This window comes from Cynocephalus volans, chromosome 12 (genome assembly GCF_027409185.1).
Source record: "Cynocephalus volans isolate mCynVol1 chromosome 12, mCynVol1.pri, whole genome shotgun sequence".
Taxonomy (NCBI): Eukaryota; Metazoa; Chordata; class Mammalia; order Dermoptera; family Cynocephalidae; genus Cynocephalus; species Cynocephalus volans.
In genome coordinates this window covers 12,521,092-12,545,674 of record NC_084471.1, presented here as the reverse complement: position 1 = coordinate 12,545,674, position 24,583 = coordinate 12,521,092, and the positions used below count along the sequence as shown (strand labels likewise).

Below are 24,583 nucleotides of genomic sequence, written 5' to 3'. Positions count from 1 at the left end.
TTTATTTTTCAAAGTATTTTTATACTTTTGCTTTAGGCATTATTTGGCTACCAGGTTCTAATTTCAGGCTGACTGACCTCTAGGGAAACACTGTCCAAGTAAGAAAACCCAATCTATAAAGTTGTTTTTTAATGTAATGGAAGTACTCAAGTTAATATTTCATTAAGTTTGAGCATAGTAAACAATTTATTAATTTCATGTTTGCAGTTTTAGTACTTTTGCATGAATACATTTTTTTTCTTCAAGTCTCAAATATTTTCTAAGCTCTTAAAAAGCTCTTAGCTTCCGGGCCAGCCCGTGGCTCACTCGGGAGAGTGTGGTGCTGATAACACCAAGGCCACGGGTTCGGATCCCTATATAGGGATGGCTGGTTAGCTCACTGGCTGAGCGTGGTGCTGACAACACCAAGTCAAGGGTTAAGATCCCCTTACCGGTCATCTTTAAAAAAATAAAAAATAATAAAAAAAAAAAAAGCTCTTAGCTTCCTGTGAGTCTATAATTATTTCAAAATAAAATGTTAAAAAAATTTTAAAGGCTCAGGCCTGAGCCCTGGAGGGCTAATGAATAAAAGGGCTGGGGCCCCACCCAGACCTCATATGAGAGAAGGGAGATTCCCCAAAGGATGGCTGGGCCTCTAATCAGGAGGCAAGTAGACACCAGGTGGGAAGGCAAAGGGCCAGAAGTCCACCGTGTGGGGGGCGGTGGCTAGCTGGACAGGTAGAACAGCGTGAGCAGGGGCAGGGAGGTGAGAATGGGTGAGCAGGTTGGAAAAGTGCCTGAAGTTGGTGTTACCAGTGCCCAAGTTCGGCTGCTGTCCACTGAGAAACAAGGACTCATTGGTCCCAAATGTTGGTGTGAGGTAGGAGACTTTACTATCAGGCCTGGGAGACAGACTGAAAACTGTCTCAGAGCTTTAGGTTTGGGTGTGGGTGTTATATAAAATAAAAGGACAAAGGAAGAAGTGTGTTGAAAAATGCCACAAGAGGGCCAGCCCGTGGCTCACTTGGGAGAGCCTGCTGCTGACAACACCAAGTCAAGGGTTAAGATCCCCTTACTGGTCATCTTTTAAAAAAAAAAAAAAATGCCACAAGGATAGGGTTGGCAACTACGTGCAGATCAGCAAGTTGTTTTTTGTTTTGGAGTTGGTTTTTTTTTTTTTTTTTTTTTTTTTGCTGACCAGCACAGGAATTGAACCCTGGACCAGATAGTAAGTCTTAATATCTGTCCTTATGTTCAGTCCTGTGAAGCCTGCAGTCAGACTTCTTGGCTCTGACTTTATCTCCTTCCCAGAACATCTGCAACTTCAAACAAACTGTTAGTTTTGCAAGTCACTGAGTTATGGCCTTCCTTTATACTCCTACAAACTGCAGAGACTGTCCGTTGTTCAAGCAGGATTCTTTTCTCACCATTAAGCTCTAACCTGGCTGCCCTTATGCTAAGCTAATTATTTGTGGTGCTCTATCACTGGGAGACATCCCCCACCACCACCATCACTAGTCCCTATTACCCTTAAGGGAGCAGGAGAGAAAAGATAGCTTTCAAAGCCCAGGTATCCAGGACCACAGTGGTCTTTCTTTGGCTCAGCAGATGAAAGGGCTTTGGCCCTAGCTCCTGTGTGACCTTGATCAAGTGGCCACCCTCTCTGGATGGTTTGTTTGTCATTAAACTGTATCGCTCATTAAGTGAGGGAGCAGGACAGGCATGGTATCTTGTAGGACTGTAGAGCTAGCTCTGACCACTGCCCCACTTCCCCAGCCGAGGCAGCCAGATTAGCAGAGGGGTGTAGATGGCGCCTCTGTGGGCCTGGCCGCCCTCCCCACCCACTGGGGGAGGCATCAGGGCAGAGTAGGAGCCGGCAGGCTGGGAAGGGCAGTGCCGGCCTGGATCTCCTGTCTGGACAAGCTCATTTGTCATGGCAGCAGCCAAGGTCCAACCTGTAGGATGGAGGAATTCCAGAGAGCTCATTACCTCTGCTGCAGGACAGTGAGTGGGGAGGAGAAGCCCTGGGGTAGGGAGCCTTGGCCTTGGGGGGCACAGGTGGGGACACTAACATTGAGCCCCTCCTTGCACAGTGCTTCAAGCAGCTGGCAAATGCTAACGTCATTCCCACCTTCCAGGACCAGAAACAGGTTCAGAGAAGCCAAGGATCTCAAGTACAGCAGCAGCCAGGCAGCCCCAAATCAGAGCCTGCCTCTTCCCCGGATTCTGCTTTTTGGTGGCTGGCCAGTACAAGGATCCGAACCTTGACCCTGGTGTTATAACACTGTACTTCTAACCAACTGAACTAACCATCCAGGCTCTCCTCCCCAGACTCTAACTGCAGCTTCGTTTCCCGGTACAGTAGTTCAACCCACTTGGCAGACACAAAGTAGGTAAGGGGAGGTGAAGAAGAAACGAGACAAGGTAGGGAAGCAGGGCACCAGGCACATGGCCTGGAGGTACATGGGCACCACCACTACAAGGCCCTGAGGACTTGGCACGGAGGGGTGCACCCTGTCCCTGCACCCCAACCCCAGGAAACTATTTCCTGTTATGGAGGACATGAACCTGGAGATTCCCCACCCCAGCCTCCCAAAGGTGCTGCAAAGACCCCAGGAAGGTAAACTCAGCCTGGGAAAAGAGACAAGAGGGAGGTTAAAACCTTCTGAGTCTCCATGAAAAAAATAATCATCTATTTAGTACAAGAGACTTGAGTTCCACTCTGTATAAACCTTGTGCAGGAGAGCAGGATTTCACCTCCCCAATGTACAGATGGGGAGACTGAGGCAACTTACCAGGATGCCTGGGTGGGGGATGGGGGTGCATAGTAGAGCAGAACCAGACCTGAGTCTCCGGACTCCCAAATGGGGGCTTTTGGGGACTTATTTGCCATGCCATGCTGCCTTTCTGCCAGCCCTCAGCAAGCCAGACCCTGGAGAGAAGTCAACTAATCCCTCCATCCAATGGCAAACCCTCCCTGCAGCTGGGCCCATTTTCCAGGTTGGAGGAAGAATGTAGGAGCAGCTCCTGAGACTCTGAGAGCCCAACTACTGGGCTGGGACAGCCAGCCACACCTGCCTGATGGCAGTCCTGCACGGACCGCACCTGAAGCAGCTCTGGTCCTCAGCCTAGGACTCCGCCTGAAATGCCCCCATTCCCTGATTTGGCAGAGAGGGGAGGCACAGGGGACAGGCGGTGGAGCAGGCTGGGCCCCACCCATCCTTTCCTATGATTGAGATTTTGGGGAGGCCCCAGAGGAAAAAGTGAAGCTGCTGTGGTTGGTTGCTGAGGCAGCCAGCTTGGTCTGGGAGGAGGGAAGAGGGGTTTCCAGGGGTGCAGCCCAGCCCCCTCTCCGGGTCTACCTTGCAGCCCTACACACTCCCCTCTCATCCTGTGCCAGGGTGGGCTTCAGTCATCTGGAGGAAGGAAGCCTGGGGCATGGGGGGTGGAGGGGCTGGGCTGGAAAGCAGGGTAGGGCAGGGTGGGTTTGCTGGTCTGGCCTCCAGACGTGAGTCACTCCTAGTCCGCACCTTCCTCCCTCTTTGATGCTGGCAGTTTCAGAAGGGGGATGGCCGTATGGAGACGGAAGTCCCCTTGACAATTCCCCTAGCAAGCCCCCCACTTTGCCCAGTGCTCCCCACGCCCCTCCCTCCACCTGATTCCTGAGTGTGGGGTGAGCACCCCTCCAACCCACCCTCAATCCTGTTGCTACAGTGACCTTCCTTATAGCCCAAATCTGGCCTTAGTATTCACTCCCCCTATTCTGTGGCTCCTCAACACCCCAGATAAAACAATGTCCAATGCTTTCCCTGGCCCATGAGGCCCTTCATGATGCAGCTACTGATTGCTTTCCAGCCTCACGCCCACCTTTCCCCCACATGCCCAGGACCCACTGTTCCCAGACCCGTGCTTTCTCCTTCCTGAGCTTTCGCCCATCAGTCAAGACCTACCTCCTTCACAGCCCGCAGTCTCCATCCCACCACGGGGTTTGCTCTTGACTTCCCTCAGAGCTGGTTGTCATGCGCCTTCTCAATTAGGTTCATGGTCAGGTTCCATCCCAACCGTGGGCTCCTTGACAGCAGGGACTGGGAGGGGTTCTGCTTTCAATCCTCTGAGGGCAGCCCAGGGCCAGGCACCTTGTAAGCTCAGTAAAATATCTGCTGAACAGATGGAAAAAGGAAGGCCGTGCCTGGCCTCAGAAGGGTAGATGTGAAAAAAGTGGAGGGGGGTGCACAGCGTGGGGAACCCAACCCCTCATGGTCTGGCCCACCCTGGGCCAACTCCCAGGCCCGGCACTCTCCGATCGGCCAGAGGCTCTCAGGCAGGGGAGAATCCCCAGCAGGCCCCTCAGCAGGGCCGAGGCCTGAGGCTGCAGCCATGGCCAGCAGCCTCAGGCCTGGCACTGGGCCCAGCCCTTCTTTAGCCTTAGTGAGGCGCGCAAGCTGCAGCCACAGTCCTGCTTCCGGGGGAGGCCCGGGTGGGGCCAGAGCCTTGTGGTTAATGAGTCCTCAGCCCTCTGCAGAGGCTGATAGTGGGAGCCAAGCCCTGGCCCGTGCCAGGGAGTGGCCTCACCAACCCGCTTCTAATTGTCTGAAGGACCCAGCACCCCCTGAGCCATCTCCTCTGGCCACCCCCTGAGCTCAGCCTGCTGGCACCAGGTCCCTTCCCGCCAACTCTTGGGCCCAGCTCATCCTCAAACTATTTTCCACTGGCTTCCCCCAATCCCTGCCACAGCACAATTTCAGGGTGGGAGGTGGAGGGGTAAAGGAGGAGAACAGAAGGTGGAGCTTGGACCCTTGGGACGTGGCTAAGAAGGAATGGGGTGGGCTCACCACTCTGATTGGTCACCTCTGCTCCAGAACCGGCTTCAACCTTCCATTGACTCCGCCTCTGGTGGCCCCCATCCCTGTCCCGATTTGCAATTGGCTGAGCTTCCAGGGGCGGGACTCACCTCACCCGGGTCTGGTCCAGTTAAAAGGGTGGGAGCGGCCGGGCTCCATCATCTCTCCGGGGGAGTCTTCACACAGCTGGTGCCGCAGTCCCAGGGAACATCCTCCTGGCCTCAACCATGGCTTGTGTGAGTGTGGGGACCCCACCGCAAGGTCCAAGGGATAGGGTAGGAGCAGACGGCCAGAGGAAGAGCTGGGTTCTAGTCCTGACTGTGTAGCCTTTTGTGGTCTCAGTGGCCACATCTGTAAAATGGGGGTGGGTGCCATGGTCCCCAAAGGCCTTCTCTGGCTTAAGAATTTTCTGGATTCCTCCAGGGTCTGGCAGCACAGTTATTTCTGCCAAGGTCCGACATTCTGCAGCTCTGCAGCTCTCTGAGAAGTGGGAGTGGAAAGGGTGTGGCCAGCTGGGGGGGGACAGTTTGATGACAGCCAGGCCACTGTCCCTTCCCCCTCATCCACCTCCAGGAACTTCTTTTTCCCTCCCCCATGCAGCTGTCCCTGGTCTCCAGGCCAGGGCAGAGTCACCCTGTACTCCAGAGAGCTCTGAAAAGTCGCCAGGACCTGAGACAGGCTGTCCGGGAGGGGCCTGCCTGGGTTATCGGGTTGGGGTGGAGGGTGGTTCTGGCAAGGCTGGTCAGGTGGGGCTGGAGAATTCCCTACTACACCCCCAAGCTCGGAGGGACAGTGTGGTAGTGGTAGGTAGGGGAGGGAGAAGTAGGCATGCAGGCCCCCAGGGAAAGCGTTCAAGTTTCTGACAGAAGGAACCACTCACACCAGTTAACTCTTGCCCACCCGCCCTGATGCCAGCCAGTCTGCAGAGCCTGCCTTGTGCTCTGCCTCATGAACCCTGAGCCAACCTGGCTGCCACCCTGACCCTGACCGTTGGCTGCTCTCCTGCCTACAGAGGGGCCTGTTCCTCAGGGTCTCCTCTCCAGACTCTGAGCCTCTCTGCAGAGCGGGCTTGACGGGGATAGTGAGGTCAGCCCAACACCAAGCTATTCCTCTCTAGCAGAGGGGCAAATCCCCATTCAGCATGACCTCGGTCAAGTTGCTGCCCCTCAGAGCCTGATCCGCTCCATTTGCTAAATGAGGCAATAAGGCATAGCACCCACCTCCCAGGCCACTTTGACTCCAAAATCCTCAAGCTGTTCTGCAAAACCTTCTAGAGGCTGTCTCCTAGAACTTGGCTAATGTTACAGAGTGAAACATGTTGTACTGGGGATAGGGACTTTCCCAGGACCACACAGAGAATCAGGCTAGAACTTGCAGCCCGTCCTGTCCCCCAGGCTTCCTGATGGCCTGGTCAGAGGATCCAGAGGTGGAATGACCCCACTCTCACCCAACCACCCCAGGACACTGAGGGCAGAGACCTCCACGTCCTCTAACCTGGCTGGGCGTGGTCTTGTCTACGCAGGGTCTGGTCGCCAGTAACCTGAATCTCAAACCTGGGGAGTGCCTCAGAGTGCGGGGCGAGGTGGCCCCCGACGCCAAGAGGTGAGGGGCGAGGTGGCCGGTGGCAGGACGGGGGCTCGGAGCCCAAGGGTCCCACTGGGATGGGCGTGGCAGGCTGCAATCGCTGCTCCTCCCGGGGGGGAGGGGGTTAACAGCCAGCTGCCGATGCTGCATTTTCTGGATGACTCACTTCCTCTGTGGGGTCTGGGTGCCCCCACCATTGTCACCCCCTCTCTCCCTGCTGGAGCCTCTTAAACTAAACCAGCTGTGGCCTCATTATCTACCTTGCCCCCCTTCTGTTTCTGGGTGGGACCCGAGGTGGGGCCGGGGGAGGCTGCAGTACAGGGAATGGGCACAGGAGGGTGTCACCCGCGCCCTCCCTCTGAGGTTCCTGGGGCTGGTCATGCACTCCCTCAATCCTTCTCTGCAGCCATGTGACTGTGGACCAGTCAACCAACCTCACTGAGCCTGTTTGTTCATCAGTAAAAGAAGGGGGAGGTTGCAGTGCAGAGGAAGTGAGGTGCTGCATATGGCAGGGGGAAGAGAATGGTCAGCCGATGCTGTGAGGAACGCACACTTCGGGCACTCTCATTTCACGCTTACCAAACCCTCAGAGCCAGGGATCGCTATTACCTCTGCTTGACAAATGTATTATTATTAACTGCTCATTTGCCCTGCAATTATTGAGCATCTACTATGTGTCCCACTCTGTACTGGGCACCAGGGATACAGAGATGTACAAGACAGACAGGACACTTGCCCTCCCAGAAGTGAAGAAGGGAGTCTCTGACCTTGACCATATGGGCTAGAACACTAATGTCTGCGAGAGTCTTGGGCTATCAGCACAGCAAGTCCCTTAGAGAGCCTTCTTGTGCAGACCCCATTGTACAGATGAGGAAACTGAGACTCAGGGAGGGACAGGAACTAGTTGAAGGTCACAGGGCCAGAACTAGAATCCAGGATTTTTGTCTCCTCGTTCAATGAGTTCTCCCAGCTAGGTGCATTAATGGTGCACTGAGTAGCAGACTGGTCAGTCTGGGGAGGCTAGAGCTGGCTGAGGTGTTCTCAAGCCCACCCGTTTCTCTCCAGCGTTGTGCTGAATCTTGGCAAAGACAGCAACAATCTGTGCCTGCACTTCAACCCTCGCTTCGACATCCATGGGGATGCCAACATCATTGTGTGCAACAGCAAGGACGGCGGGGCCTGGGGGACCGAGCAGCGGGAACAAACCTTCCCTTTCCAGCGTGGAAGTGTCATGGAGGTGGGCCAGGGACTGGGGGCCAGGGGCAGGGCACTGGGTGTGTTGGGGCAGAGCTGGATATAGTGGCTAGAGTCCTAGGCCCCACCTGCATCTCCTCTCTGAACCTCAGTGGCCTCACCCATGAACTGGGGCTGTTGTCAGGGCTACATCAGGAAAGGGCTCTGGGAGGTCCCATGGCCTTTGGGCCCAGCTCTCTACCCTTCTCCACCCCCCAGGTGTGCATCACCTTTGACCAGGAAGACCTGACCATCAGTCTGCCAGATGGATACACATTCAAGTTTCCCAACCGCCTCAATCTGGAGGCCATCAACTACATGGCAGCCGATGGTGACTTCAAGATCAAGTGTGTGGCCTTTGAGTGAAGCCATCGAGCCCATGGCCCCCAATAAAGGCAGCTGCCTCTGCTCCCCCTGAACCAGCCTTCTCTGTGTCCATGTGTACATGTGTGTGTGGATAACAGGGGCCCCACCCCCAGGCCTGGCCTCTTCCTTCATTTCCATTCACTTCCTCCACGTGCACCTCCTAAGTTCGCGTGATGTCTTCTTCCCCTGGGTTCCCAGGCCAAGCAGAGACCTCAGCACACAAGGAGGCTTGGTGACCACTGAATAAGAACCAGTCCCTGCCCTGAAACTGCTTTTAGCCCAGTGGGCACCACTACACAGTAGGTGCTCAAAAGATGTCGCATAAATGAAACCAAAGGGGAAAGAGGCAAGGACAGACCGATTCATGCCATGAAGATGAGCAGAACAGAACGAGCTGGAGGGAAAAATAACCGGGCCCCTCATTTGCCTTCATGAGCTAGAAGATCTGGAGTCAGACAACAAGGGGCTGCCAGCTGTGTGGCCTTGTGAGCGTTAATTGACTTCTCTGAGCTTCAGTTTATTTATTTATACAAGGGGGATATTAGCACGTAACCTATCACAGAGTTGCTGTGAAGATTAAGTAACATGTTCCATGAAGGAAGCCAAGTTCAGTGCCTGGCACATGGTAAATGCTCAGTGGATAGTGGATAGTCCCTCCTACACTACCTCTTGAGATGTTATTACTCCAATTTGAAGGGGAGGGACTGGGCTCTGAGTAGTGGAATGACTCCCCAGTCTGTACCAGGCCCAGCTGAGCCTGTGGTGGCTCCCCAGAATTCCTAGCTCCCCGGCTCCAGGCCATATATCCCCTTTGCCGGAGTGTAAGGGAATCGGGCTAGTGTGGAAGCTAGTGGCTCTGAGGAGGTCCCCCTACTTCAACAATGGGAATATGGGCTCGGGTGATGGCCCTGGCACCCCACTGCCCAGTTTCTGTGGCAGGAGGAGCTGGGAGTGGGGGGCTTCATCAGCCCCTGCAGAGAACCGAGAGGTAGAGGCCAGACGACTTCAGACCCAGCCTCCAGGCTCCCAGAGGCCTCTCGCTGTACATGGCCTCTTTCTTGGGAGCAGGATGCCGCTGACTCATTGGGCCTGAGATGAGGTCTCCATAAGCCTGTCTTTTCCTGGTTTCCCAAGGGGATGTCTCTTCCAAGACAGCCCAGGCTCTGTTACCTTAGAGAGCAATGCTTAACCCAGCCCCATCAAACCCACCCTTCACAGGTGATGGGGCCTGAGTGGCTGGCGGGGGCACCCTGCAGACTGACCACTTCCCTGCTCCTTCTTTTCCTGCTTGCTGCTACAGTCAGATTCTTTCTTTCTTTTCTTTCTTTTTTTTTTTTGTTTTTTTTGTTTTTTTGTTTGTTTTGTTTATCTCTTGCAGTCTGATTTTCCCAGAGCCCCTAGCTCCCTGGGAAACAGCTGCAGGAACTAAGCCAACATTCTGGAAGCCTTAGAATCAGAACATCATTGGCCTCCCCCAAAACCCCAGGGCACAATCTCCCAAGGCATGAGAGGAGCCTCAACAAATCTCACTCTCTAGGACAGCTGGCACCACCTGTGGGACCCTGGATAGGTCTCTTACAGCCCCCAACCTCAGTTTCCTCATCCGTAAAATGGGGTGCAAGATTCCCATCTCAGTGGGCCCCCGGTGCCTGAGGGGGGACCCACCTCTATGAGAGGACCAAACAGGATGGAGCACATCTGCTGGAGGCTCCCATGAGCCACACCCAATCTCCAGGCTCTCCTGGGGCTCCCAAGTGGCTACTCGGAAACAGCTCTGGAAGCCTGGCTGTGGAGGGGCGACCTCTGCTGGACATCGGAAGAAGTGTCCCTGAGGCTGCCTTTCCCTAGTTCTCACAGTTCACCCATACTGATTCTCCCTACGCTGGCTGAACACCCACAAAACACGAGGACTGGGACTACAACAGGGCAGAGGAGAGCTCTCTACAACAGTAGAGAGGCCGCTGGTTGTGAAACCGGGCTCTGAGTCAGACAGGCCTGTGTTTAAACGCCAGCTCCACTGCTGTGTGCTCTTAGGCCAGTTACTCAACATCTCTGAACCTCACTTTCCTCATCTGTCAAATCGAATTAATACTAGTATTCACTCTGTAGGGTTCTGAGGATTAGCTAAGAGGATTAGCTAAGACAATGTGTAGAAATGCATGGTGCCTGGCATATGGTAGGGGTCCTGTAAATGTTGGTTCCCTTTACTCCTTTTAAGAATTTATGTGTCCCAAGAGCCTAGGAAACAGTCCAGAGAAATTAAGCAGAGCTCTGTCCGATGACCTGCTGGGCTCCACCGTCAGCACCTGTTCTTCCTGCCTGTGTGACCTCAGGCAAACGACTGTATCTCTCTAAATCTCAGTTTCCTTCTTAATAAAATGAGGGTCATACCTCAAAAGAGATAATCATGGAAAGAGCTGAACAAATGTTATTTTTTTTTTATTTATTTATTTTTTAAAGATGACCGGTAAGGGGATCTTAACCCTTGACTTGGTGTTGTCAGCACCGCGCTCAGCCAGTGAGTGAACCGGCCATCCCTATATAGGATCCGAACCCGTGGCCCTGGTGTTATCAGCACCGCACTCTCCCGAGTGAGCCACAGGCCGGCTCCAAATGTTATTTTTTTTGCTCATCATCTTCATCGTCATTTCTATTGAGAATGTGCCATCTCTTGCTGCGCCCAGCACACAGTAGATGCTCAATAAAAGTAAAAATAATTTCAAGGAGAAAGCAAGTCAAAAAGTGTGTTTTAGACCATGAGCCAAAGTAAAGGTATATCAAGCTTCTGGAATATGGGGAATTCACTGCCTTGGGGTGGGGTTGCCGGTCCATTGTCTTCTTTCCTGGGAAAGGGGATCACGAAACTCCCTGGAAAGTGTTTAGACTTCACTCTGCACTGGGAGCTTTTGCAGATGAGGCCTCCCTGAGCCCTGCATGGGCCAGCAGCTCGGGCTGGGTTGGGCTGAGAGGGTTGACCTCACGGAGTTCCACACCAGAGGTTCCACTGTGCAAGCAGCTGTCTTCTTATTTGTTCCCATCTCTGTGCCAGACTGGAAGCTTGAGGAGGGCAGAATCATACTGTGTATAAGACAGCAGTCAGGGGAGTGACTCTGGTGTCCCCACTTACTACCTGGGTGACTTTGGTCAAGACACTTCCCCTGTCTAAGCCTCCATTTCCTCATCTGTGAAATGGGCATGAAAGCAGCTCCAACCTCATAGGGAGGTGGTGAGGAGTAGCTGAGATAATCCACGTGAGGCTCTGAGAACAACTCCTCAACACAGAGGGAGTCTGAATGAATGAACTGTGAAGGGGGAGGGGGCCCAAGAAGGGGGAGGGTAAGAGAAGCAGGCTTATGACTTACCAAGCCCAGCAGCTGAGCCTTCGCTGTCAATCTACAACCACTCTGGGTGGGGATTGGAACCCTGGTAAACAGAGCGAGTGACAGCCCTGGGACCTGGGACCTGAGACTCAGAGGAGGTGATACAGCTGCAGAAGGTCACTCTCTGGGCATCTTCAGGGGGCCTCACTAAAGCCAGGGCCATGTCTCTACCCAGAGAGAGGGTACCAAGGGTGATGTTAGGGCATAGCCACTGGGGGCAAAAGCAGGGGCCATGGTTTGAGGATAACTTCCTCTCGGCACCCAACATGGAACCCCTGAGCAGAGGACCCTCGTGGAATGAACTCAACATTTATGGAGTCCTGCACCTACTGTGTGCCTGGCTCCTTCCAAAACTCATGGTGAGGGTCTGCACCTTGCCCTCCAGAGGGGGCATGTTAGCTACTGGGGGAGTGATCCCTCAGGCCAGCAGTCCAGGGAGCTGAGTGTGGAGGCCAAAGACCCAGGTTCATTTCTCAGCTTTGCCACAGTCCCTTTCACTCTCTGAAATAACAGTTCCCTACTCTATGTGCCTGGCACACAGTAGGCACTCAATACGTGTGTGGACATGACCTCTAGACTTCAACCTTCCCACTTGTCAAAGGAGAGGGTAGGGTCCTAAGAATCTGTTATTCCTCTGGTAACCCCACTTCTTGGCCAGTTCTGAGTTCACCTCTCCAGGAAGCCCTCTTTGGTCCTCCATACTGGAGGAGCCAACTCTGAGCTACAGCAGCCTCCTGAGCTTCTCACTGCTGAGGCATTATCCACCAGACTGTCATGATCATTGACCTGCCAGACAGGCCAGTCCTTAAAGTCAAGGGCAGCAGCTGTGTTTGCAGCATCTGGCACAAGACCTGACAGGACAAAATGCCTGCAGGGTTGAGAATGGGGGATTCAAGCATATAACCCGAGTTACTAAAAATCCCTTTCAGAGGGCCGGCCTGTGGTTCACTCGGGAGAGTGCGGTGCTGATAACACCAGGGCCACGGGTTCAGATCCTATATAGGGATGGCCGGTTCGCTCACTGGCTGAGCGTGGTGCTGACAACACCAAGACAAGGGTTAAGATCCCCTTACTGGTCATCTTTGAAAAAAAAAAATCCCTTTCAGGTGTTTTACAGCATGCCTTTACATCCATGCCCTGATTTTCAGTAGACAATGTGTATTACACCCCCATTCCATACTTGTGCAAACGGAGGCACGAGGGAAGGTGGCTTGTATAGCAAACACGTGTATGTATGTATTAGTTACACACACTTTACAAAACTCACTTATTCCTCACAATCATGGTTCTCAAAGTTTGGCCCATGGACCAACAGCACCTGAGAACTTCCTAGAAATGGAAATTCTGGGGCTCACTCCAGATCTGTTGAATCAGAAACTCTGGGGTTGGACTCAGTGATCTGGGCTTCAACAAGCCCTTCAGGGGATTCTGGTGTACGCCAAAGTTCTTACAATAACCCTACAGAGTAACTGTAATTATCCCAGGTTTACAAACAGCCTACGTAACGTGGGAGTCCCACATCTGCGATGGCACTTGTGTAGTGTTTGCCTATTCCAAAGAACTCACCTGGAGGTCCAATGGGTAGAGACATTGATTTCTTAGACTTAGGAGAGACATTTGATGGCCAGTCGGTCAGATATCCGTGCAGCCACAGAGGACATACAACAGTTACGCAGTGAACAGATCAGAGTAGGCGTGTAAATCATTTTCAGGTTTACCTGTAGACCCTCACCCAGCTCACATAACTCTGAGTGCACGGGAGATCTGGCTGAGCAGATAAATTAATCTACTCACTACTCTCCTGGCCCCAGAGAGCTAGTTCATTTACTAAAGGTCCCTGCTCCCTGCAGCCTTCTGCTTGTTCTAAAAGGGGACGTTCCTTTCCTTGGTAACTTACCTTGGCCAGGGGTAGTCTCCCAGAGGGGAGGGGTAACTCTGGTATGCATGGGGAGGGGGCAATAGGGCTGTATCCAGAATTTACCCTACAGGGTACTTGAGGCACAATTGGTCCAGGACCACACAGCTGTAGGTGGGGTACCAGTATCCAAATCCAGGCGGTCTGGCTCTTTCTTGGAGACCAGCAACGAGTTAACATCAGAACCAAAAGTAGGATCAGTAATTTTTGGCCATTCACCAATAACTCTACATTGAGCACCTACTGTGTGCCAGGCACCGTCTTAGGCGGTGGGGCCTAGGGGCCTCGCTCTCATCGAAAGCAGTCTGGGGAATGGGCTGGAGAGTCGCTGAGAGAGCAGGAACCAGCACTTTACACACGGGGGCGGGGGGGGGGAGGAGTTGGAGGAAAGAGGCTGGGCGGCTTCTTTAAAAGGCGGGGCCTGGTGGGCGGAACTGTAGAGCCTGGGTGCGAGGTGCGCGCCGACACCAAAAAAAACTGCTACACCCGGAAGTGTCTCCGGCTACAAGAAGCGGCGCCGCCGCAGGCTTCGCCGCTATGGGCCGCAACAAGAAGAAGCAGAGGGGTGGCGGCGACCGGCGGCCCCGGCTCGTTCTCAGCTTCGATGAGGAGAAGCGGCGGTGAGTGGTCCGGCCAGACTGGGTTCCCGTCGGGCTGCCCGGCAAGAATACAGGCAGGCCCGGGTCGCGCACGCTCACGCCCAGGGCCCTTCCCCTGGGCGTGGCCAGAGAGCTCCGGTTCCGCGCCTCCCGCCGCCGCTCTCGCGTGCTCTTCGGTACCGACAACTCGCCTCGTGTCTACGTGCGCGGCGGGGAGTCGGAGGTCGGGACTCAAAGCAATGGCTCCAGCCACCCTAGCTTAGCCCAGCCCAGCGGCCCGGCACACAGGAGGCTTTCAGCCGTCATTGATGAATGATGAGCGAATGAAATGAGAGCGGCTTGAGTTCTTTCATTCGCCCACCAGACGTTTATTGGGATCCTGCAGTTTGCTAGGCCTCAGGCCAGTAAGCTGAACCTCAGAGCCTCGGCGTCTGGCCGGACAAATGGGCCATGGTCAGTGAAAAGCCTAGCGCAGGGCGTCAGAACAAAATGGGAACAGAGCAGTCGGCACTAGGGAAATGAAAAGGGACTGAGACCAAATAGGAGGGGAGAGAGAAATGCTGTGGCATCATCAGGAAACTCCCAGCGTGGGCCAGGGGTCAGGTGTCCTGGGGAAATGGATGTTAGTCCAATGGACGGTTTCCGGAGGTCTGGGTGGGGTGGACTTGAAAGGCCCCTAGAAGTGGCTTAAATTCACTGAGTAATGAAATTTTCTGATGTGGAAGGAGCCTGCACCTGTTCTGTGTGCCCACCACTTGGCCCTGTTGCTTGAAGCGGAGAGCCCTAGAGAGTATTGAGTGGAAAGAGGCAGCATCTCCCTTATTTTCCTAAACATGTGACCTTGGGCAAGAAACCAAGACTCTCTGTGCCTCCATATCGCCATCTATAAAATGGGGATTAATATCTACTGTACACGTTGTTGTGAGGATTAAATGAGTTAATACGTGTAAATTTTTGGAATGGTGCCTGACACAGTGCAGCCTTAGCTGTTTTTCTCTTTGTACAGCGAGCCCTTCTTTCCTCGTGTCTCCTCCTGACTCTCTCCTGCCTCTCGCCTGCTTCCTTCCTGTAGGGAGTACCTGACAGGCTTCCACAAGCGGAAGGTGGAACGAAAGAAGGCAGCCATTGAGGAGATTAAGCATCGGCTGAAGAAGGAACAGAAGAAGCTCCGGGAGGAGGTATGGGGAGGAGGACAGGAGGGAGTTCTCTGATTCTCAGGGGACTTGCAGCCTTAGGTGGCTCTAATATAGGCAGCTGCAGGGATGGGGCAGGGAGTGTGTGGGCAGGACTGGGGAGCTGTTTACACAGGTAGAGACAGTTTAGTAAAGGAGGAGGATGGGGTCACCTCCTGATCTTGCACTGTGAGCCATGGTCTCACTTACCTGGAGCTGAGCAATGTCCCTGCCTAAGATTGGGCTGAGAGGCCATACTGACTTCCTGTTCCCTTCCATTTGGTTTCAGCGCCACCAGGAATACTTGAAGATGCTGGCAGAGAGAGAGGAGGCACTGGGTAAGTCCGTCCTTGGTCCAACCTGGAGAACAGCCAGCAGGCCTGGGTTTATATATCCCTTGGTGTGTGGCAGGGGAGGGGTGTAAGAGCTGTGCGGAAGCTGGCTTCCTTAGCTCTGTGGGTCTTGGTGGTGACCTGTTGGTCAGGGGTGGTCTTCAAGCACCTCTGAGTACAAGTAGAATGGAGACCAGGAGAAGGAGACCCAAACCTCATGGGAGACCAAGCCTGAGCAGACAGCTCAGTTTCTGAGGATTGGAGGGACTGAGGGTGAAGGGGAAGGACAGCAGCAGCTCCTGTTTGTCTGAAGTGGGGACCAGCCTGGAGCACAAAGGGAAGAGTGGGTCATTTACAAAATTCATCCGAAGGCCAGCCTCTGGAGCCAGTAAATTCTTAACGGATGCTCTCCTCTAGAGTAGAAGGGCCCTTGCACTCCAGGGCTGGGAGGCAGGCTGGAGCCTGGTTGCTTGTTCCTGGGCTGAGGCTTGGTCTTTGCCCACTCTATGCAGAGGAGGCAGATGAGCTGGACCGGCTGGTGACAGCAAGAACAGAGTCGGTGCAGTACGACCACCCCAATCACACAGTCACCGTGACCACCATCAGCAACCTGGATCTCTCAGGAGCCCGGCTGCTCGGACTGCCGCCGCCTGATGTGGGTCCCAGTCCAGGTCACAGGGAAGAAGGGGAGCAGGAGCAGACTGGCTTGTCAGGGGCTTGCTAAGTGGTGGCCCATGTCATAGGTATCCCTATGCAAGGGGCTCTTTCCCTTGTAGACCCTTCAGTCTCTGCCTCCTGGGGGCTGCAGAGGCCAGCTCCACCACCGGCTGAAGGAGCTTGGGCAGGTTTCCTTGCCTTGCTTGCTTCCCTTTCTTCATCAGTAAATTGGGTGTTGCTGTTCGTTGCACCCGCCTTGTGAATTTGCTGTGAGGACAAAAGTGGTTCATCTGCATGAATCACTGGGCACAATGCCCAGCCCGCAGTAAGTGCTCAGCAAAAGATGGCTGTTCATTGTGATCATTCCCCTCGAATGGTAAGCAGCAGTGACAAGGCAAGTCTGTGCGTACTAACAGTGAGTTTTCACCTGTGGGTTGTGAATCATCAGGAGGTTGCAAACTACTAAGCAACTAGTAGGTCACAACAACTACTAGTAGTAAAAAAATAAAAAAGAATATAATTGAAAATACCACAAAACATCACAGAAAGTATTGTTTCATGAAACATCTGTTCTAGCTAGAGTTGTGTCTGTCTGGTTTGTGTAAGAATTTACATATATAGTCATCCCTTGGCATCCATGGGGGATTGGTTCCAGGACCCTCACAGACACGAAAATCCTCAGATGCTTGTGGCATAGTATTTGCATATAACTTACTCACATCCTCTTGGATACTTTAAAGTCGTGTCTAGATTATTTACAATACCTAATACAATATAAATGCTGTATAAATAGTTGTTACACTATATCTTCTTTTTAATTTGTTTTGTTTTTAGGGGTTTTTTTTTCTGAATGTTTTAGATCCATAGTTGGTTGAATATGTGAATGTGAAAACTGTGGATACGGAGAGATGACTGATGTATATACGCAGTTATGGTATAAAACACATTTCCGCCAGTGGGTTACAGTGTCCTTAAGTGCTGAAGCCACTGCCTGAGCACTTCCTTACTGATCTCACACTCATCTTCCATTTTACACTTTCTTTTGCAAAGTCTGATGCAAAGATAAGTCTTATCCCCACTTTGCTAATTTTTCCCTTTTTTTTTTTGGCTGGTACAGGGATCAAACCCTAGACCTTGGTGTCATCAGTACCATGCTCTAACCAACTCAGCTAACCAGCCAGCCCCTCCCTTTGCTAATTTTTTCATCCGTGAATGTTTGAGTGTCTACTACAAGCTGCTGGTGCGAGGCAGTGGAGGGTTGTGAAAGCAGCTCTCCCCTGTGTAATCCCCCAGTTTGGGGCAGATGTAATGCTCTTCTGCCCAAGGCCTTCTCTGAGCCCCATTACAGGTCTGTGAGGTGGCAGGTCACACCCTCACTTGACAAAGTCATGATTGCTCAGGGTGTCTAGCCCTCTGCTTTCTGTAACAGTCCTTGTCCTGTGCTACTTTAGCAGGGAGCCAGGGATGGGTCCCAGGAGGAGGCATCATCCATGGAGAAGCCAATCAGAGCCTTACCCAAGAAGTCCAGAGACCCCCTGCTCTCTCAGCGGTGAGTCCTGACCTGTGTTCTGTGGTCTGTTCCTTACGGCTGGTGTTAGTGACCAGGCCTTCGGAGCCACCTCTTGCTGGCCCACGGGGCAGGTGTGGGGCCCACAGCAGCCCTCTGCCTTGCTTGTTGAGTGGTCCTCAGCCTCTCCTTGCCCCTGTCCCTCCCCACCCTTGAGAATGTCCAACCTCAGGTCCCCTTAGTACCGGGGTTAAGGGCCTTTCCCTCCATGAGGGGAGTTGCTGGCAGGCCCTCTGGTGTCAGAGCAGGCCAACTTTGGGATGAGTTTGGTGCTCCTAGCATTCCAGGCCTGTCCTGACTTGACCTCTATGAGCTGGGTGGTCCGTCACCCCCCAACCCAGACTTTCACCCACTGCCCTATTCTCCACGGTCAGCAGAGGCCCCAGCCTCACTGGCCTTTCACCTTCCCACAGGATCTCCTCCCTCACAGCATCGCTGCATGCACACAGCCGCAAAAAGGTCAAGAGGAAACATCCCCATCGGGCCCAGGACTCCACGAAGAAGCCCCCAATTGCCACTCGTACCAGCAAGACCCAGCGACGCCGACTGACTGGCAAAGCCCGGCACAGTGGGGAATGAGCCCTGAGAGCCAAGTAGTGACCCAGCTACGCTGCAGGGATCTGTCCTGTGTCAACTTGGCTGTCCCTGTAAGCCAGCCTGCCCAGACTCCAGAACCCAAGGTTGGGAGGCCACGACCTCTCTGCCTGGGGCTGCCCTTGCCTAAGGACTGTCCTGGGGTTTGAACCCTAGAAGAAGCAGACAGCTGGGAGCTAGCCTCCCCCAGGAGGAGCCTTCAGAGCCAGGTTGGGACATCTTCCCAAATGTATACTCCATCGGATTTTTGAGACTCGTGATTTGTATACTTGGGGTTTGTTTGTCCCTGACCCGATACCATGCTCCAAGGGTAGGCAGAAATGGTCAAGGGTAGTTGTTCCATCCTCAGTCTCCAGCAATTTTCTCTGTGAGTACAATAAGGTGGTGTTAGATCTGGTTCTTCTAACCAGGATTAAAGACCACTGTGTCCGTTGGTAGAATCCAGAGTCCACCTGCTGCTCTGACAAATGGGAAACTATGGCAGGGTGGGTGAACAGTGCCAGGCTCTGCCCTCAAATGCCTGAGATTTTGACCTGTCCCTTCTCCTGGCCTCATCAGTCTCCTCAGCTGAAATTGAAGCGGTGGTAGCAGTTGAGTCCTAGAGTATTTCCCACCCCCAAACTTGGACAGCTTCCAGCGACTCCCAGATGGGGCACAACAAGGAAAGATTAATTAAGCCTCAGTTTTTAAAGAAAATGCATTTTGACTCACATGAAGGTGTGACCTTTTCAGAGCAGACCCCACGGGGAGGCCTGCTGGTGTTCCACAGGGGCTGCCATTTCTTCATGTTCCTTCCAGATATTCAGCTGTGGCTTCAGAGCTGATGAAAACCAGCCTTGTCCCTTCCTTGTCCCAGCGTGGAGTCCTGGGGCAAGAGCTGAGGAATTTTGGGTTGTGCCCTGGTTAGGAGAGCCAAGTTGGGCCCTAAACAGTAGGGCTGCGAAGGGGGAGTAAGCTGTGCTCTCAGCTCCAGGTGACGCTCGTGGACTAGTCAGAGAGGGTGACAGGACAGTGAGTGTGCTGGGGACGAAGTGGCCCCTGGGAGCAGGGCTGCAGGCTCTACCCGCCCTGGCATGTGGGTAATCCTGGAGGAGGGGAGCAGTGAGTGGGGCGTGCAGGAGCAGCCATGCCTCGCTGTGGGGCAGGCGCAGGAACCGTGGCTCTGTTCAGCTGCGCCTGGTGGGGGACAGGCTCTCTCCATCCTCTGGTGACGGTTGGTGCCTGTCTGAAAGCCATACTGGGGGTGGGAACACACAGAGCGTGTGGCTGGGAGGCCCCTCGCCCTGGCCTCTCAGCTATTCTACCTGCTCTCCCTACTGCCTTCCCGTTGCCCTCCCCTGTGCTTGGGGTCTACTTTGCTACCTCTGTGCCTGGGCAGAGAGTGGCACCTGTTACTGGGCTCTCCAGGTGGTCCTGGTGCTCAGGACCACTGTGAACAAAAATAGCCAAGCCCCGGGGCTTAGTGCACACAGCAGGGCTTGAGTTTGTTTTTTTGTTTGTTTGTTTAATTGAATCAAAATTGATTATACATATTTTGGGGGTTCAACATTGAGATATGTTGATCAAATCAATATTACAAACATATATATTGTTACAAGTCGTAATTATTCTTTATGCCCCTTGTCCAATCCCTCCCCCTTTCCCTCTCCCTCCTCCATCTAATCACCCTAGATTTCTTTCTTTTTTTTTTTTTTTTAAAAGATGACCGGTAAGGGGATCTTAACCCTTGACTTGGTGTTATCAGCACCACACTCTCCCAAGTGAGCCACGGGCTGGCCCTTAATCACCCTAGATTTCTTCTCTCTCTGAAAGAATAATAGTTACTCTGTTGATCTGCTGCTCAAATGATCTGTCCAATGCTAAGAGGCGTGATCAGGTCCCACAGTACTATCACAGAGCAGATGTCTCTTCCATCACTATGAAATGGGCTCTGTGGAGACAGACATCCTTCTCCTTTCTTTTTCTCTGCTGGTGACTCCTTGTGTCAACTCACTCCAGGGGCTGGCAGTCCTGCATGATGGTTGTGGCATCTAGCCACCTTCACGGCAGCCATGGTTATCGTGGTGGCTGTGGTGTGCCACCCACATGGAGATGTTTTTGGCCTGCTCCGTGGTGCTGGCAGTGTGCATGGTTGTGGAGAGTGTCTGATCCCCAGTTCCATGCCCCAGGTCCTCGAGCGGGCCCCGAGGCTCTGGCAAGGTGTGCCTGGTTGTGGGGGAGGGGGTCCAGTCCCTGGCTCCATACCCTGGATCCCCAGGCGGGCCTCGAGGCACTGGTGTGGGGTGCTTGGTTGTGGGAGGGGGGTCCGGTCCCCTTCTCCATGCCCCACGTTGCCAGGCAGGCCTCGAGGCACTGGCATGGGGTGCCTGGTTGTGGGAGGGGGGGTCTGCAGGGCTTGAGTTTGAACACAGGTTCTGCTGCTTGGTCACTGTGAGCTTCCTGCTGTGCTGACCTCTTGGTCTGTTTTCTCATGTTGAAATGACATTAGATACCTACCTCTTAGGGCTGCCCTGAGGCTGAAATGAGACCACATGTCTGAACTACTTTCCGAAGCACTCCCCAGGTACAGCTTCAGTGTGTGTTCGCTGCTGCTGCCTCTGCTGAGATGTCTGACCTTGGTCCCTTCTCCCATCTCACGTGACACGAGGTCATGTGTAGCTTACATTTACAATTTATAATGTTTACGAGTGTTAAATTCTCATCCACTCCCTCCTGTGCATGCCATCAGTTCTTCCAGCCGGCCAGGGAAATGGAGTCACTCTAATTTGGCCAATCCTAGGATCGGGAGATGGAGTAAGAACCCTCTGGAGAACTTGTCTCTCTTCCCAGGAGCCTCTCTCTCCATGCTCCACTCCTGGATTCCTTTCTCCTGTTGCTCTCCATTCTGTGGGTCCCAAGGTTGGGCTTCTAGGAACTTTATCAAGAAGGATTAGGTTTGTGTGCCTATAATATCAAATACAATTGAAAAATAACTGGCTTCTGTAAGAGAGGAGTTCTCAAGTTAACAAAAATGGGAGGTTAGCAGCCGGGAGCTGGAGGGCTGGGATGGCAGGCTTTTAGCTTGCTATTGTGTCATTTTCAACACACGTTTTCCACCTCACAGTCCAGGACAGCTGCTTAAGCTGCAGCCACCATCTCTGCATGCCAGCTAGCAGGAAGGAAGAAGGAATGAAGAACATGCCCCTCCTTTTAAAAACATTTGACACTTGCCATGTCCTATTGGCCAGGCAGAAGGCGGAGGGAAGCTCTTAGCTGCAAGAGATGCTGGGAAACCAAGTGTCCGGACGAGAATTGGGGATTGTGTTCCTAACAAAGGGGAGAATGAATGTTGGAGTACAGTCAGCAGATTCTCCCCAGAAGCCAAATATATAAAGGGCTGTCAGGGGATCCAGCCTTGTGGAGCTAAAGCCACTACAGATGTTTATCCATCCCCAGTTTTTACACCAAATTTCCCAGACCAGTCAGGCCCTGTGCTAATCCAACAATGAGCAATGGCCACGGTTACCAGGAGCCGGCTCAGCCCACTAAAGGAAAGAACCTATCCCAGTAGGACCTGTTTCTGGGTGGCCTGAGCCCTCCCCAGGGGGATGAGGTGAGGTCAGGAGCTGTGGAGGAGAGGGTTCATGTGTCAGGTAAGCCTCAGTTCCATCCTCACCAGATCCCAGTGACCTCAAAGGCCTTGCTGTCCCCAGGTTTGAGGTGTTGACCTTCCTGTGGCTGTGCAGATGGTTCTGATGAGGGGCTCCCGGTTCCTCCTAAGCTTGGAGAGCTCACTGCCTCATCTGTTGTGAGAAGGTGGATTGCTGGAAATGTCCTTGTTCTGAGCTAACATCTGCTTGTTCCAGGTGCCTTCAGAGCCCTGCTGATGTCCGCAGGCTGTTTGTTCTCAGACCTTTCTCACTGTCCTCACCTTTGAGCCACCTCCTCAGAGAAGCCTGCCCCGACTCTTTCTTCCCACCTTGGCCAGAGTTAATCATTTGTCCATCTACATGCTCATGATACTTTGTGTTTCCTTCTTTTAAACACTGAACACATTGTAACTTGGGATGTCTGTTCCCCCAGCCAGACCATGCACTTTCTGAGTGAGAAATTATGTCTTAGTTGTTTCCATGTTTCTGCTCCTGGCATAGCCTGTGTCACTGTAGTTTCTCAGCCAATGCTGGCTAAATTACATGGAACCCATCCTCACCAGGTGCTCCCAAACAAGCCTGGAAATAAACTTCCTACAATTTTCTTGGTCCTAGTGCCAAGCTCAACCTGTCTGCAAGTTTCTAAATCTACCTTCTTCCCATCACTGCATTCATCCCTCCTGGACTCCTGCTGAAACCTTCCTCCCTGTCCAGTGACCTTTGCCCTTTCCTTTCTGCCCCACAGTTAGCAAGTATCAACCAAAAGAAAGAGGATGGATGAGAAACCACTTTTATCAAGCACCTCTGGTGTGCTAGGCAGTTGCATTATTAACTTGCAACAGCTTTGTGAGAAATGGGTATTAGTTCCATTTGACACGTTAGAAAACTGAGTCTCAGAGGTGAAATAATGTCAAAAGTTACTTGTCAGAGCTAATAAGACATGGTCCTCACATCTCATGGAGGAGACAGACACGTGGAGGTCCCTCTGGAGGTCGGGTTCAATAGAGGGTTAGAGGGCAGACATCTGCACAGGCTCAGGGGACACAGAACAGGGATAGGGCATCAAGAAAGCTTCCGAGAGGAGGTGACCCTTGACATGAGTCTTGATGGATGACTTGGCTCGATCAGGCAGATGGGAGTGGTGGGTGTGCAGATAAAGGGCCCTTAGTGAGCAATGGGCGGTAGAGGGGGAGGGCAGAAGAGAGGAGGAAGCTGCGAGGCCAGCAGGGTTCAGACCCTGATGGGCCTCAAGTGCTGAGCTAAGGGTCAGGGCCTTTATCTTGTGGGCAGGGAGAGCCCCTGAGGTGGGGGTGGGGAGGGGGGGGCTAGCCAGGGGACAGTCAGAGTGGGCAGTTCATTTTAGAGAGCTCACTGGTGAGTGTGGAGGGTGCACTGGGCTGACTGGAGTCTCCAGAACCCAGCTGCAGTTATCCAGGGGAGAGGCAGGGAGACCCACTTCTCATGCAGGCGCCCATTCACTCTCTTCAGACATTTACTGAGCACCTAATAAGCCCCAGGCACTGGGGAGTGGTCCTGCCCTCCAGGGATTTAACATTGCACTAGTATAGCTGTGGGGATTCAGAGGACTAGACTAGGAGAGACATGGTACTAAGAGCTCTCACTGTATACCATCACTCTTTACATGTCTAATTCACTGAGTTCTCCCAGTAACCCCACCAGGCACCCAATTCCATTAAGTCCATTTTGCTACATTGGCCAAGGCTAAGAAGTCTTAGCTGAGTTCCAACTACTCACTGCCTCTCAGTTGGAGCTGGGATTTAAACTGTGAGTGACCTGGGGCTGGGCACACGCACATCCCCAGGGAAGGATCCGGAGGGTAGAGGCGCCCAGGCCATGGGTCCTTCGCCAGGGAAACCCTAGATACAAGCAGTAAGCCCACCAGACGAGCTGAGCAAGCCCAAGGAAAGAAAATCCAAGATCCAGGGTCTTGCCTGCCGGGCATCCCTCACGTGGTCTACTAGGTGAAGGACACCCCAGGGGAGATGGGAGCCCTGCACAGGATCCCAGCAGAGTGACCCCTTATTTAAGGCTGAGGATGCCAGGAAGAGTTTCCCGGAGGGGGTGGCATTTGAGCCATCACTGAAAGAATGGAAATTTGTGATTTACCATGTAAAAGTTCAGATTTCTGTCTTGTCCTCTAAAAGCAAGCCTGGCTGCTTGGATCATCATTTCGCAGGGTAGCTACGGGCTACAGCTAGCCAAGATGGCCCCTTCCAAGACTCATGCTTTCTTGCCCTGTCCCATTGAGCTACAGGCCCCTGCATCCACCTTGCCTGCCCAGAGCACTTGATTCTCCAACAGGCCTGTGGCACGGAGGACTGGGATGATCGTTCCCACCTGACAGGAGAGGAAGCAGGTTCAGAAGGAGAGAGCAGGTCTAGAACTAGGAGTAATTGTCCTACTTCCCCAGATCTGAGAGGGGGTCCCAGGCAAGGGGAAGGGCATGAGCAAAGGTGTGGAGATGAGTGAGCTCAGGATTTGCAGGGCACACACGGGGCTGTGAGGCTGGAACTAAATGCTGTCAAGTGGTGGCGGCTGCCCTGATGCCACCATTACGCCCTCGGCCCTGAACTATCTGAACCATCCCACGGAACTCTAGGAGTGTGACTTCTACACCAGGCTCTGTCACCAAGTCGCTGAGTGTTTTGGGGCCACTTGCTTGAGCCTGATTCTCTTCTATAGAATGGGGATAATGATGGCTGCCCCTTCCTACA

General features: G+C 53.1%; 2 protein-coding genes across 7 annotated transcripts; both read left to right on the top strand.

Annotated features, from left to right (window-relative positions):
• The first annotated feature begins 4,946 nt into the window (after positions 1 to 4,946).
• Positions 4,947 to 8,056, top strand: LGALS1 (galectin 1). Its single transcript, XM_063075328.1, has 4 exons — positions 4,947 to 5,056; positions 6,343 to 6,422; positions 7,470 to 7,641; positions 7,857 to 8,056. The coding sequence occupies exons 1-4, from the start codon at positions 5,048 to 5,050 to the stop codon at positions 8,001 to 8,003; spliced, it is 408 nt and encodes a 135-aa protein (XP_062931398.1). The 5' UTR covers positions 4,947 to 5,047; the 3' UTR covers positions 8,004 to 8,056.
• A 5,740-nt stretch (positions 8,057 to 13,796) lies between these two features.
• On the top strand, positions 13,797 to 19,869 carry NOL12 (nucleolar protein 12). Of its 6 annotated transcripts, none has more exons than XM_063075251.1 (6): positions 13,797 to 13,918; positions 14,970 to 15,075; positions 15,359 to 15,407; positions 15,914 to 16,072; positions 17,513 to 17,607; positions 18,039 to 19,869. In XM_063075251.1, exons 1-6 carry the CDS (start codon positions 13,836 to 13,838, stop codon positions 18,366 to 18,368), a joined length of 822 nt encoding a protein of 273 aa, XP_062931321.1. In that variant the 5' UTR covers positions 13,797 to 13,835; the 3' UTR covers positions 18,369 to 19,869. The 6 variants fall into 6 exon arrangements, with proteins under 6 accessions (XP_062931321.1, XP_062931320.1, XP_062931324.1 ...); XM_063075250.1 differs by having other exon boundaries at positions 17,510 to 17,607; XM_063075254.1 differs by having other exon boundaries at positions 15,914 to 16,056; positions 18,039 to 18,292.
• Positions 19,870 to 24,583: the final 4,714 nt, after the last annotated feature.